This window comes from Tetrao urogallus (genome assembly GCF_951394365.1).
Source record: "Tetrao urogallus genome assembly, chromosome: 5".
Taxonomy (NCBI): domain Eukaryota; kingdom Metazoa; phylum Chordata; class Aves; order Galliformes; family Phasianidae; genus Tetrao; species Tetrao urogallus.
In genome coordinates this window covers 14042877-14057924 of record NC_136818.1, presented here as the reverse complement: position 1 = coordinate 14057924, position 15048 = coordinate 14042877, and the positions used below count along the sequence as shown (strand labels likewise).

Genomic DNA, 15048 nt, shown 5'->3' with positions numbered 1-15048 from the left:
GAAAAAAGTAAGCCCCCGCAACACATGCACACATATGTGCACGTACACAAATATTCACATACACACATATGTGCACATACACCAACATTCACATACATTTACATATACACTGATGTAGACAAAAATAAAAGAATAACTTTAATGTCTTTATAGGAGCAGGAAAAGTTCCTTGAAGGACACAGTAAACTCAAAGCAACCCAATGTGTTAATAATAAGCACTTTTCAGCCTTCTAAACCCTTCTAAACAAGGGGAGCAGTAACAACAGGGAAGAAAAGTTCTGATGAGATTTTTTATAGCAGAGATCCATCTTTAGGGTAGAAAGCCATTCTCTGTGTTTGCTTGTTTAAGGATACAGGTGATTAGTAGCAGAAACGTACTGGAACCATTGCAGACTGTACAGTTTTTCTCCAGACATGACATGTCAGAGAGCTGAAAGCAAAGTGCCCCAACTGGTCTCCTTCCTTCTGCTCTGGCTTTTAGTAAACATTCTTTTGTCTTTAGTTGGGTTAGGACAAAGATTACTTCTGTCTTGTTGCAGAATTTTCTCCCCCACCCTACGATCACAATTTCCTCCTCCCTGGGAATTCCCCATCTAGAAGCTGAATGGCATATGCACTTACAGAAACATAAACACAACTCACACTGCTTAGTTTTGCTTGTCATCTGTTTTTTTAAAAAGGAACAGTATCTTCAGTATCTCTCTCAATTTAAACTTTTCCACCACACAGTAAGAATAGGCCATGACACTGCACAGCATTAAGACTGTACACAGATATTGCATATTTGCAGTACAAAGCTATCAGCCTATACCTGATTTACTGTCATTCAATCTTCCATGATAAAATTCATAGACAATATGCAGGTGTTAAGTCATTATGTCTTCATAATATCTGGAATCTGATTGTTTACTCTGTTTATTGTAGGATATTTACTTTTACAAGTCTAAGCAGTAAAATGTTTTAAAGTACCCAGAGCTCTGACAAGCTTACACTTTATGTTGAAGCAGCTTAGCTGTATTTTCTGAAAGATTCTTTTTCTTCTTTTTCTTTACTAAACAAAGGCTTGTACTTACTGTTAGACACAATGCTGTTAATAATACAAAGAATAGTAACAATATTGTTGAAACACCAAGCTTCAAATTAGAAGGGGTATATGCCATTGGAGGAATAAACATTACTGCTTGTGCAATATTAGATAGCTCAGAGCGAAGAAAAACTTCATCCACAGCACGTATTGCAACATAGATTACGGTTATGTTCCCTGTTGTAAAAGCTTCTGGTTTAAACACAAATATTTCTGTGCAGCCAGCACGCTGAGGTGATAGAGTGGAAGTATTCACAAATGTAGTGTTATAGAAACTGTCTCTTAATTCCAGAGGAGTCTCACTTGTTCTGATTTCATAACTTGCGGCTGAAAATACAAATATTAAGATATTGTCATCTGTTTGTTAGCTATCATTCCAATCTCATATCTGTTTTAAAATACTCTCCTTTCAAAATACTTCTAAGATACTGATTACCTAATACCATCCTCACAAGCCAGTTCAGCAATGGAATAATTAACACAGCATTTCACAGAGCATGAATAGAGCCCTGGAACCACAGTAGCTTTTAATGAAATTTCCATTGATGTGAGACAAAACTCCACTACAAATATTTCAACTTGGGCAGGAGGCAGGCTAGCAAGCCAATGAATGTACCTTGGCCTTCATCAAAATCATCTCCTGGTGCAGTCCATGATAGAATGACTTTATCATCTTCCATTCTGGCATCAAGGTCAATAATTTTACATGGTGGAAAAACATCAACATAAGGTGCTATTGGAACTGCAGATACTGTGAAAGAGTCTCCCACAGCTGTTCTAGAAAAACCTCCTCTTCTGACCTGAATATTATTTTTAATAGCTGGGGGTCTTGATGGGTTCATCTTGAGTTTACCTACAAGATTAAAAAATGCTTATTAATCTTAACTGTTTGAGTATTATTGTGTTCCACAAACTATCTGAACTTCACCTATACTGTTTTAAACACAAAAATACCATCCACTTCATTTAAGATCATTTCAAGGGCATGGTCTATTTCTTTGTAGTTTCAAGAATGCTACTAAGAAAGGTAGTATGAAATTGAAGTAAGTGTTGCTTTTTATAATATAAACAGGAGAGTTTGATGTCCTAGTATTTTAACCATTCTTTATTTGAGATGACTGAATAGAGTCATCTACAGACTAAACCTATGGATAGTTTCTTCAGAGACAAAAACCAAATCCTATTTATCTACATTACATAGATACTGTCCCATTATAGTTGTTTGAAGTCTGCTTTCAGTATTTTTCTGGGGTATGTAGACTATTTTTGTGTTAAATGCTTCACAGGTAAATCTCTCTTAGCTGAGCTGTCATCATAATGCCTGCTCTTAGTATCTTCAAAGGGATGGACTTCTTCAGGTCCTGGAATGAAGCTTTATTTTTTTTCTCTGCACTACTTCATCTTACCATTTTCTACATAACCTGGTATATACATGGCATGACTCCATGGCATTGCAGTCTGTGGCACGGTAGTCCTGTTAGCTTGGACATGAACTTTTAGGCTGTATCTTCCATTCCCAGAGAAAGAAAACAAGTACTTGGAATAGATGCCATCATTCTTAATAATGTCAGAACCTAGTAGAAGAGTGATATAAATTGACTTCAAATAATAATGGATGTGAGTTTTTGTGCTTTCTAGATTCATACATAGAAAGTAGAGTTTAAGAATAGGTAAACTCTTCTCTGATAGGCAATCTGTGCAGCTCTTCTACCTTTGGTTGCATGTTAAATTGATCTGAAGTTAAGATGCATTCCTTGTACTGAACGTTAGCTGAAGAAAAAGCTAACTTAGGAAAATCATCTTATTTCACCAGTTGCAACAGGTGCCCTCAAGCTGCGTTCTGGGAGAGTGCCCAGGAATTCAGGGGAGACAGAGGACCTGCACTTCTGAAGTGCTCAATGTGCATTCCCAGAAAGTATTCTCATTTAGAGACTTACCCCCAAGGTGATGCAAACCGGAGAGTATTCATTACTATAATCTTCTGATTGTTTTCAGTTGTGAAATTTAATGCAGAAACAACAAATCTAAGTTGCTCCAAAAGTTCATAACTACCTACTCTGTTCAAAAATCCTATCCAGCAACATGATGGTCTGTGCAGTTAAGATTGTGTCACCTTGCATCAAGTTTAATTAACCATAATAATTTATGCAAAGCAAATGTGTGAGTTACTAAACATTACTAAATTCTAACACCTTTGGGAGTTTCACACCTTTTATTGACGACTATTAAGAGGCAATAGAGCATAGGGCCTGCAACTTCTGCCTGGAAATGTTTAAACTTCACCTTACTAACAGCTTTCTAATTTACTGAGATTTAAAGACCACATCTTCCAATGTACTGAACATCATCAGTTCAATCAGCTGGAATGACAACTGATAACTAATGAACTTATTGGAATGTGTCTGTGCATTTAATTCATGCATATAAATCCTGTTCTGAACAAAAGCTTATCTAGAGATAAATTCAACAAGAACACACACTTGTGTGTGTTACCATAGAACATTAGAAACTCTGCGATATAATGCTCTTTCTCTCAGAGCATTATATCCTGATGTATTCAGTGAAAACAGTACTTAGAGGAGTAATTTAATTTAATTTTATAGGTACTTCTGAATTTATAGTCCTAGAGTCTTGTTACCTGCTCCATTGTCCAGAAGTTCCAAGGAAACCATATCTCCATTCTCTGAACTGAAAATGGCAGTCACATTTGCCCCAAGAATAGGGGAAAAGCCTTGGCTAATCTGTACATAGACAACCATTGCACTGGGATAGTAAGTTGTATCTTTACTCATATAGGTTTTCACAGACACAGTGGGTAGAGTAGAATTTGCTGCTCGAGAAGTTACTGTCATTGTCAGAACTTGAGGAGCCAGGTGAACATTTATCAGTGTGTATGCCCAGTCTCCTGTCTGAAAAAAAAAACAACCAAATGTTTTCAAATGAAATAACAATCTTTTGGATAATTTGATTTGTCCTTATTTAAATTCTTCCAGCCTACTTAGGCTAGGTAGAACCCTACAAGTATCTGCATTTTGTCAGTGGAAGCACTCATGATTACAAATCAGAGTAAAGAAGTGCTTTCCAATTATCCTCCAGGCTGGATGTGGCTCTGAGCAGCCTGGTCTAGTGGTTGGTAATCCTGCACATAGCAGGGGGGTTGAAACTGGATCATTGTGGTCCTTTTCAACCCAGGCCATTCTATGATTCTATCCTCTGACTCTTGGCAGCCGTTCCATGTGAGAACACAAACATCAGTTTCAATTTACTTCCTTAGCTTCTGTGGAGTATTCAGGAGATTAAGAATAAAATTCTGTGGAAAAAAACGTTTTCAGAGCTTTTACGATGGAGAGAAGTTTCTATGCGCAATACAGTAAATTTAAATGGACTTACTATGTTAAACGTTATCTGTTTCTTAGAACAGAAAAGAGAGAAAATTCATTTACTGGCTGCTGATTAGTATTCAGAAATTTTCAGTTAAGTTGTAAATCAAGTGTAAATTGTAATAAAGACAATACAGACAAAACCTTCAGGTAGCTCTCTTGAACACAGCAGATACTTCTGCTTGGGATACAGCAGCAGTCACATGGTGTAGATGAGCAATTCTATCTCAAGCCACAAAATGATTTTAATTAACCTAACATTGATGAAATGGAAGAAATGTAGAGTCAGGATGTTCCTCCCATTGCTAAAAGACAAAAAGAGAATGAGTTGTACCTCTGCAGTTCCTGGAATCTGGAGGCGAGCTACGTGGAATTCTGAATCTAATTCAAAGTCCTTGATGGTGTAGCTTCTTCCGATCGGATCAATCAGGATGATTTCTGGTGGTTCAGCAGCTTGCCATGTGGCTACAAAGAAGGTTTCTCGTCCCACAGTGCTATCAATAGTCACTGTCCTCCTGAGTTGCCTGTACCCTGCAACACTTTCAGCAGCACTTTCAATCTATCAGAAAGAACAAAATTGTTCTATCAGTTCTGGAAATCACACATTCTTACAAAGAAGGACTTGGTCTACCATTTTAGCTATCAGATCTGATAGACTTGAAAAGTTATGAAGATGTACACTAATATTAGCCTCTGATAACTGGGGACTTTATTCTCCCCTTCAATTATATAATAGCACAATTTAGGGGCAGCTCCATAGAATCATAGGAGTGACAGAAAAATTAGGCCTTCTACTAATGTTATATTTTTACTGGATGGAATTCCAGAAATGCAGAGGTATGTAGGATATTACTACTTTCCCAGCTGAAAATGATGATATTAAAGAGCATCATCCTGAATAAGACTGATTTATGGATTTAAAGTTCCATCTATATGCTCCTCCATGAGGAAAAGGAATAAAAAACATTCCTGATGCAGACAGAACTTCATCCTCGTCATGTTCTTGGATGATCAAATTTCCAGATGACATTCTGTGCCCTGCTTGAAGTGGTAATTATCTCTGCAAACTGTAGAGAAAAAGTTGGATATATTCTAGCATGCAGTAGAAATCAAGGAAACTTTTACAGTTTTCCAGGTAACACAAAAGAAGTTAGAGTAAACACAACTGTATTTTCTCATCACTTTGCTCAACCTGCAAGCAGATGATTATACATCAGGCTGGTGAAGTTGTCATCAGAAAAGAGGGAGCAGGACACCTAGATACACATGATACATTTTGATCTAATCTAAAAAAACAATAAGCAGAATAATTAACTGTACCTATAAAACAAACCTGAACAGATTGGTGGAATGTGTCTCCACTTCTGGACATAATTCCAGAGAAAACATCCAGTAAGTCACTGAAGTCCAGCCTTTCTGGGACAAAAAACTTAAATCCTCCTGAAACAGCATGATTTATTACAGACTTAGGTATTACATAAGACATAAGAGCTACTTCTGATTCACAAAATGTACCAAATGTTACCGCAGAACTGCAGTGGTGCCAGGGAGGGAGGACAGCCATCTCACTTCCCTGTGGACAAACACCACCTTCTTCATCGGAGTTTTCTCAGCATCTTCAGATTGGAGTCATGGTTTATTCCTGTACTTACCTGTCTCTTTGGAGAAGTGTTCGATTTCCTTAGCAGCTGAGGACCCAACAGTAATGGTATGGATGACTGATCCACCATTAATCACTTCGGAAAAACACCTGCCTGTACTATTGTCCTGTCCACCTGTCACCAGTATAATTTCAGATCCATACAGATGTCCTTCTTTCTTCCTAATGACCTGGTGGTAGAAGAACAAACTTTAGCAGAAGCAATAAATATCACATAATCTACACTGTAATTCATTTTGACACTGTCTTTCAAGACACTCTATCATGATGAGTACCCTCTAAGTTTTATATAGCAGTAAGGCATAGAAATAACAGGGACCAAAATGAGAATGTGACACATGGGTACTTGACAATGAGATATGCAGTGAAAAACTCCAGTAATTTCCTTTCTCTCAGGTATATTTATGCAGATATTAATCCTCCCAGCAGAAGGCTGAGACCAAAGGCTTCAGCATGCAGGGAGTCAATTAAAATCAGACATGAAAAAATATCGCTGCTCCCAGATTTCCCAGACAAAATTCAGGGTGGTGGTGACCCACCCTGGTGGCGGGATGAGTACATTTCACATAATTCATTTGCTGAGCTGTTGTAGTACTCAGCAGGCTGAGGTAAACTGAGGCAGGGAAAAGTTGCCCTTAATATACAGTTCTTAAAGATGCAATAATAAAACCATGTTAATGAATTCATACTGCATATCAAGGCCAAAAAGGAATGGGATTTTAGACAAATCTAAGTTGAATTTAGCAATCAAAATCCCACTTAATCAAAGACAGCAGAAATGCAGTGTATGTCAGCTTCAGTTTTAGAAATAATTTACAAAGCAAAATGGAAAAATAGTAAAGATAAAACTTACATAACTCGTAACATTTGTAACTACTAAAGTTGTGAAGTTAATATATATCATGATGGTTTATACACAGATATCATGAAACGTATTGCAACAATCACATAAATTCTTATAAAAAGAGTTTGGCTGTTGTATTTTTAATTATTACAAGGTGATAAATAGCAGGTTCACAGGAAAACTAGGAGAGTTCTTCTCGGAAACCATGCAGTAATCAGTAGAAGGCATTTGATGTAGCCTAGACACAAATATCCTCACTACTGAAAAAACAAACCATCTGCACAAGAGGTGCAAACAGAAGCAGTGTATGTGGTGCTTCACCTCACACGCCAGCCTCAGGCCTGCGCAAACATTTGCCCTCTTCCCCCCTGGAGCTGTAGGGAGATATGAAGCAAGCTGTTTCCGTGCTTCGTCGCTGACTATCTGGTGCACGTGAGTTTTGATCTCTCCTTTGTCACTGAATGTGACAATACCGACATAAGTGTTTTCTTCCACAATTTGCAGTAAATACAGTTCTGCTGCTTGATGCAATCTAATGATCCAGTTACCCTACACATAGAAGGAGTGAAAAGCGAAGAATTTCGTTAAGCATGTGAAATAACAATGAATGCTGCAAATTACAAGCTGATAGATAAAAATTGTTGGCAGAAAATATCACAGTGGGAAGGAACATAAAATACTCACTTCTGCAAGTTCCAATGTTAATTTAGAATACAAAACCCTGCAATGCTATTCTGTTTGTTTCACTGAAGATCAGCCTTGAAGTTAGCCAATACTTAGCCCACCCACTGTTGAACACTGTTCCTCAGCGAAGAAGGCCTTCAGACCCATCTCTTCTGGAATTTTTTTGTTCCTCACAGCTTCCCCCCTACCCTTCTGGCTCATCATCAATCTTTCTCACACTTCATGCTACCCAGCACACAGAGTCCTTTATTCCACTCAAAGCCTTGCCACTGATAGCCACCTGGCCAGTATTCTGCTTCGCTGTCCTGGCCTCATTCATGGCTCCTCTGCCTCAAAGATTTAAGAAAATCCCAAACACTCTCACTGTCAAGTGGATTCCTTACATCTCTAATCGTGTTTCTCTGTCTCTGCATGGAGACTATTTCTAGATGAATAAAGTTCTGAAAACATAAGAAAAAAAATACAATATACAATGAAATATACTGATGAAGAATTTACCCCAGCTATAGTCTTGGAAACATCAAGAACTAAACAGATGACTCTGTCTCTCTTCTGAAGCAGTGAGAAAGAGGGAGGACTAATAAAGCTGCTGCTGGTCAATGGAAGATCATTTTCAAAATCTGTAGAGTTTTTAATTACTTCCCATGTGCTTCTGTAGTCACACATTCGATTCTGCAAATTGGGTGCTTCTCTGTTATGATTATGCTCATTACAGAATTCTGCCACCTAAAATGTTCAAAACAGGTAGATAGAACTCAGAAGTAAGCAATAACAGAATAATAAATAAATTTAAGATGGAAAACCATAGCAGGTGATTTTTGTATACACACAGTTGAGACATCACCTCACAGTTAACTTCGTACCGCATTCATAGTAATACATTACAGTTGATTTGCTTACATAAAAGTTGAACCAAATGTAGCATAGGAGGACATATCAGATTTTGTAACGATATGTTTCATTGAAAGAAATCTGTTCTCACATGTTTGTACTTACAGATGATAAACTCTGCATATACATTATTGAAGATACTGCAGTCTGATTCCTCTCAGGAATAAATGCACATCCTTCCTTAAAAAGTCCTGTTAGCTTATTAATGACACAACTACCATCAGTGCAGGAGTTTTTTTCACAGACATAGATTCCAGTAAGATCAGAGGAACATCTAAGGATAAAAAAGAATACATTTCCACTTAAAAACCTACCCAAATATAGTGCTGACATTAATGATGCTTGCAGTGTACTCTGCAGCCCAACTGCATAGAAGTTGACATTGCAAAAATATATGAATATCCATTGCAAAGTGACAAAAAGAAGAATCATTAATTTTTTCCTTTTCAACACTTCAGCCTCTTGACTAAGCAGAAATAATACAAAGTCTACAACTGCAAAAGCAATCTTATTCATCCAGAAGTCACATCTTCCAAATACTTCCATACCCTGAAAAACTGCTGTAAATGACCTCCTGGTGTACCATAGGCTTGGTGAGTTCCAGGTCAAATGTGCTGTAATAAAACTTTGTTTCTCAAGGTCCATTTGGTTGTATAGACAGTGAGGAAAAGCAGGTCATGAGTCAGGCACCACTGCAATGGTGAATGCAGAGGTGAAGATGTGCAGATTTAGCGAAGATGAAAAAACGAATTGAAGAAGAGAAGCTCAGCAGAAAAACCCCAGATTTGCAGCATGCTCAGAGAAAGGAGAAATGCTTAAGCAGATCATGGGAAGGAAGATTTCTGAACAAGCACCATTTCCTCTCCAGCAGTAGAGTCCAGAAGTGATGAAGTCTCCAGTGTGAGACCAGAAAAATGTAACACTCATCACCTCTGCCAAGCCATCAACCACAGAAAAGTGTAAAAGTGAACGCACAGAAAATAGTAATTTACTCATAAAGAAAGAAGAATATTTAATGATGGATAAAATAAATAAGGGCTAAAAGAAACTGGGATAGCTCAAGAGCTTTTAGAAAAATACCAGGCAGCTTTCTAAAACATACCAGAAAGAGTTTGTAGAAGGGGCAAATGCTGAATTACCTTGTAACTTTAACCTGATTCTGTCCAGTGACATAGAATGGTCTGTCATTGTCATACTCATCAAAGACCCCCCAACGAAGGTGGGCCCACTCATGTACAAAGGTTCTGCCTGCAGAAAGGACAGAAGGGCAAACACAGAGTGACCAGAGTTGGCTGTTACATTACTGCCTGAACAGCTGATCAGTGATATTACACTGGGGACTTTAATCACACCATCATACCACAAGCGGTTTTAATATCAAGCAATTCACTTTTGTGCCTAAGTTTGACTATCTTTAACTAACATCATTTGGAAATCTTAGCTTTCATGTTAACTAGAATTGGTTTATTTTATCATCAGCTTTCAATATTCCATCTTTTGTTTCACAGTAAGGGCAAACTGGAGAAGTAAACAATTTAGGGAATTTACCCCGTGAGCCATAGATGTCTGTCACATAATCGTTTGCTAAGAAGTTAGGTGTGAAATGGATGTATTTTCCCATTTTTCCACAAGCTTCATGTTGCAAGGTGTATGGGTCATCGCCATGCTTCCAATAAGGAGCTGCCACTATGACATCTGCCTAAAATCATTAAAAAGTGCAAAAAATTACAAATAGGAACTTGATTAAAGGAAGAAATGCTTTGTTGTTTATTTAAACTGTCCAATGCAGTACCACCCAGCTCTAACTGAGCTCCTAACTTCTGCCGCAGCAAGATGAACAGAAGATTATGGATAGATTTCCCAGCAGCATAATGAAAACCTGAAGTGACATACTAGTGTACTTATTCCTTTATTAAAGCTCTTTACATATTAGATTCATTTCTTATAAAAAAATAATTAGAATCTGTCACTACGGTAATAAAACAGAGAGCCATGAGAAAGGACAGCTTCTATTCTTGTAGATAGCCACATTTTTCCTTTTTTTCCCATACTTCAAATCCAAGGAACTTTACTCTCATGTTAGGTTTCACTACATATTGAGAACGTTATTTGAAGAATTAGTCAGAAGCATCACTGTCAACATTTTTCTGCAGGTTTCTGGGTTTTGTTTTTTTTTTTTTTCCCCAGACTTAGAAAGAAAGAAATTCTTTTTGGGTGGGATTGCAGAGCTGGCTGCAAGTACTGATAGTTGGGATGACTTCAGACAGGAGGAAGGTTTAATACAATAGGCTGAAACAGAATTCCAACTATAGAGAATATAAAGAAAAGCAGGCATTCAAAGGAGAGAGGAAGAAGAAGGTGTAAATTGGTATCTGCAAATCAGAGGGTTTGGTAGTAAGCATCTGTCCATTCAAGACAGACTGGAAAACAAACATTGGGTATGTCCCTCTTATCTTTACTCTGCCTCTGAGGAATGTTACCGATGAAAGAAGGTGACAAGCAGGAACACAACTAAAACATACGTTAATATTATAATATTATATATTTATTATATATTATACGAGGGCTGCTTGGAAAGTAATGCCTCCTGTTTTATTATGTCAGCCCACAATGTCAGAGGTGGATGTTGGTGGGATGGCAGCAGAGGCTGAGTCCTCCCATCAGTATCTCATTTTGTTGCTGTGTGACAAATGACAGCAGAGGGGCAGTCTGACAGAATATTGTCTGATATGGAAGTGTGGATGAAGCAAAGGTGTCTTATTGAATTCCTCCACGCAGAAAAAAAATTGAATCCACTGACATACATTGACACTTGCTGAATGTTTATGGAGACCAAACAGTAAGTGTGAGCACACTGAGGTGGTGAGTGGTGCATTTCAGCAGTGGCAACAGTGACAGTGATCACTTCTACTGGTGTAGATTTTTATGAGCATGGCATACAAACTTTTGTTCATCACTAGTGAAAATGTACAGCTAACGGTGGTGACTGTGTTGAAAAATCGTGTTTTGTAGCTGAGAATTTGTTCTGTCGAACAGTGTTGTTGTGCTCTTAGAGCTGTTGTAGTTTCCACAGAAATACATAGGAGCCATTGCTTTTGAAGCAACCTATGTATATGTATTTTTTATATATGATACATATATTATTTTATTGCATATGTCATATGTTATGTACTATATTACCTACTGAGAGAATATATTGGAATGTCTGCTGCAAATATCTCGTACTTGTGAAGCTGGTCACTGAGTACCAGCGGTCATGCAAGTAGCTAAAACGCAGATTCATGTGTGTCCCGCTTCCTGGATTGCAGCTACACAAAGTTTTGAATAAATGGAGTCTATGCTTCTTTTTCTATTTCCGTAGCAACAAGGTGACTTTGCTGTTCTGGATTTCCTTGGCTTTCTTGCCAGTCCTCTCCTAATGAATCTGAAACTCCACCTAGACAAGTATTACTGCTGTCTTCAGTACAAATGTCAGCCACGGTGCAATTAGACAACTATGACCTAATTTACTAGATGATCTTTAAGACCTCTTCCAACCCAAGCCATTCTGTAATGTCTTTGAAAGATGATGGGTTAAGAATGTAAAAGGTGAAAAAGGCAACCAGTCATCACTGGAACTCACAAGCAAACATTCCCAACTTGTCATAAATGTGGAAATGAGTAGAGAAATGAAATAAGAATGATCAGATCAAAGATATTCAAATCAGGCTTCTAAAATGAATCAAAAGCCTGTAAAGCAATCAGTTTACGGACTCTGATGTTTCTAACATGGAGCTTCTTGCAGTCCAGCACTTTCTTGTTTCTCATTTAAAACCAACAGGCTGCTACAACTACTGTTACTGTAGGCTGTAACTACTATTTTGTTACTGATGCTCATTATTTATGTACTTACTAGTGGTGGTTCAGAGATCATTTTGTCTGATCTTGAGAGCATTCTCATGTGAATGGTGTTCATATCACTGCTTAAAAGTTATCGTACATTTGGGCATACAGATAAATGTTCAAAGTAACTTTTAGTTGCACCCCATTTCCTGCAGCTGGTGTTGAGTCTTACCTTTTCATAGGTCTCGTGTTTTGGTTTCTCATAACCTTTCTCTTTCCACGTCGGAGGTATCAGAATCTTCACGCTTCTGAAATAGACCCTGCCTTTTGTAGCATTGAACAGATAAGAGGAAGCTTCGGTGATCATCTCCTGGCAAACACGCAATGAAAAGGCGGGATTAGCAGTGTGTTCATTCCGCTATCGATCTCGACTACGGCATCTGTTGCGCAGCTTAGCGGCGGCTTGAAGGACTCGTCGGGCCCGGTTTCCCCTCCGGGGCTGCCCCTTCCTGGGCCCGCCGCTTTACGCCTTACCTGGAGGCGTGCGACGAGCCGGCCGTCCTCCGGCACGCGGGGATGCACGGCGGCCAGCAACCCATCGTAACCGCCGTCCCGCAGCACCGCCGCCCCCTCCCCTGCCGCCGCCAGCGCCAGGGCCAGCAGCGCAGCCCCCGCCGCCGCTCCGCCGCTCATGCCGCCCGCCTTCCCCGGCACAAGAGCTGCGGGCGTAGGAGGACGAGGCGGGCGTCTGCCGTACTCCCTCCTCCCCTGCCTGCCCTGCAACCCCCCCGGGCGGGTGTCGGTGCCCGGCGCCTTCCCGGCGTTCTGCCCGACGCGGGTCTGGCACTGAAATCGGAGAGCCAAAGCCCGCCAGCAGCCCACACTGAGAATCCGCGGGCTTTTAGGGCTTAAGCAGAAGTTTGTTCTTTGCATGAACAGCTTCGGGATGGCATCCTTACTGTTACAGCCCTACAGTTACACCAGGAGAGTGGCTTGACGTTGGTGATGTAACACCCACCAAAGCTCCCACTCATTTTGATGGGCCACAATGCTTCTTCCAGACATCTCCCATTTGTCAGCAGGCACCATTTGTATCCAACCCCACTGCCCAATCCGCACATGTGTGGAGGGGTCTCTGCCTCCGCCTGATGCAAGGCAGAACTTCCAGGGCTGCAGGATTTCCAGGGCTACTTGTGGCCACATTGATAAAACAGAGAATTTAGCTAGGAGCCCACCCCTTTGCTCCCCTCATGAGAAAGCTGTGGGCTGCCATGAGGCCACACCTCAACCTCCTCTCTTATGAGCTGAACAAACCAAGGGACTTCAGCCACTCCTCACAAACCTTAGCCACATGCTCTTCCTTTGCCCTCATTTGGATTCTGACATCTTTATGTCCTTTTTGTGGCACACAGACCTGCACACAGTGCTGGAGGTGAGGCTGCATCATGCAATGCAGAGGGAGACAATCCCTCCCCTTGCTTGCTGGCAGTGCTGGGCGTGATGCACTCCAGGGTACAGTTGGCCCTTTTGGCTGCCAGCACACACTGTTGCTCAGATTCAACTTGATGTCAGCCAGAACCCCCAGATCCCTTTCTGCAGGGATTGCTCTCCAGCCTGATGCACTGCGCAGGGAGAATGTCAAAATTGAGAAATGAATGCACGTATATTCATGGATTGATTAGTAAAGAGAAATGAAAGCTACTATTGCTTCCTTAGAAGGTCTAGAAAGTCTCGTGTAAATAGCTGAAATGTCTGACTGAACTGGAAGTGACTCACATGGGAATGAGCTGTGGCTCATTTACAGTAACAAAGAGGACTAGAAAATCTGGCCCAGGCAGGTCAGTGCATGCAGTAAAGGCAGTCCTGCAATGCTGCAGTGCTATATCCTGCATCTAAGGTGAGATGTTCCCAAATGAATCTCAGCCGAAGCCAAACAAGCTTAGCACTGAAACAGTGGTCTGCAAATGGAGAACACCCAGACCTGCCTCCATGTAAAATGTTGTTCAGGGGAAAGCGCTGCCTTTTACTGCCCTTATTCTATCCATTCAGGTACAGAAGCAGTACTGAAACACCTGCTGCTGCTCTAACAGCAGTGAAGATGATCTACTTTTTCTGTGAAGTCCTCCACACAGAGATCCTTAGGTGGGAGCTTACAGCATCAGAACTCTTTTGGCTCAGTGCTGATGACCACAACCGCTGCTAAGGAAAGGGCTCCCCTGTGAGGTCAGGCTGAGAGCTGGAGCTGTTCAGCCTGGAGAAGAGAAGGCTCCAGGGAGACCCGAGAGTGGCCTTTATGTGTCTGAAGGGGGACTGTAAGAAAGAAGACTATCAGAGTCTGTTGTGACAAAACAAGGAGAAATGATTTCTAACTAAAAGAGGGGAGATTTAGACTGGACATAAGGAAGAAGCTTTTTGCAATAAAGGTGGTGATGCTCTGACACAGGTTGCCCAGATGTAGTGGGTGCTCCTTCCTGGAGACACTCAAGGTTAGGCTGGAGGAGGCTCTGAGCTCCTCATCAAGCTATGGGTGCTCCTGTTCATTGCAGGGGAGTTGGACTAGCTGACCTTTTAGGGAAAATTCCAACTCAAATAATCCTATGATTGTATAACTTTGGGGCAGACCTGCCTGAGGAGCTGGCATGCCGCAGAAGAAACCACCAGGTCTATTTTGTGGGAAGATATG

At 40.3% G+C, this 15048-nt stretch overlaps 1 protein-coding gene across 1 annotated transcript; it reads right to left on the bottom strand.

Annotated features, from left to right (window-relative positions):
- Positions 1–986: 986 nt before the first annotated feature.
- Positions 987–13809, bottom strand: CLCA2 (chloride channel accessory 2; the record flags this gene model as incomplete). Its single annotated transcript, XM_079535503.1, is given in 17 exon segments — positions 987–1411; positions 1701–1937; positions 2491–2658; positions 3723–3993; positions 4799–5023; positions 5798–5904; positions 6117–6294; positions 7290–7517; positions 8151–8378; positions 8649–8817; positions 9683–9791; positions 10092–10242; positions 12598–12735; positions 12900–13066; positions 13069–13155; positions 13158–13263; positions 13708–13809. Coding segments are annotated over 17 exon segments (3096 nt in total).
- Positions 13810–15048: the final 1239 nt, after the last annotated feature.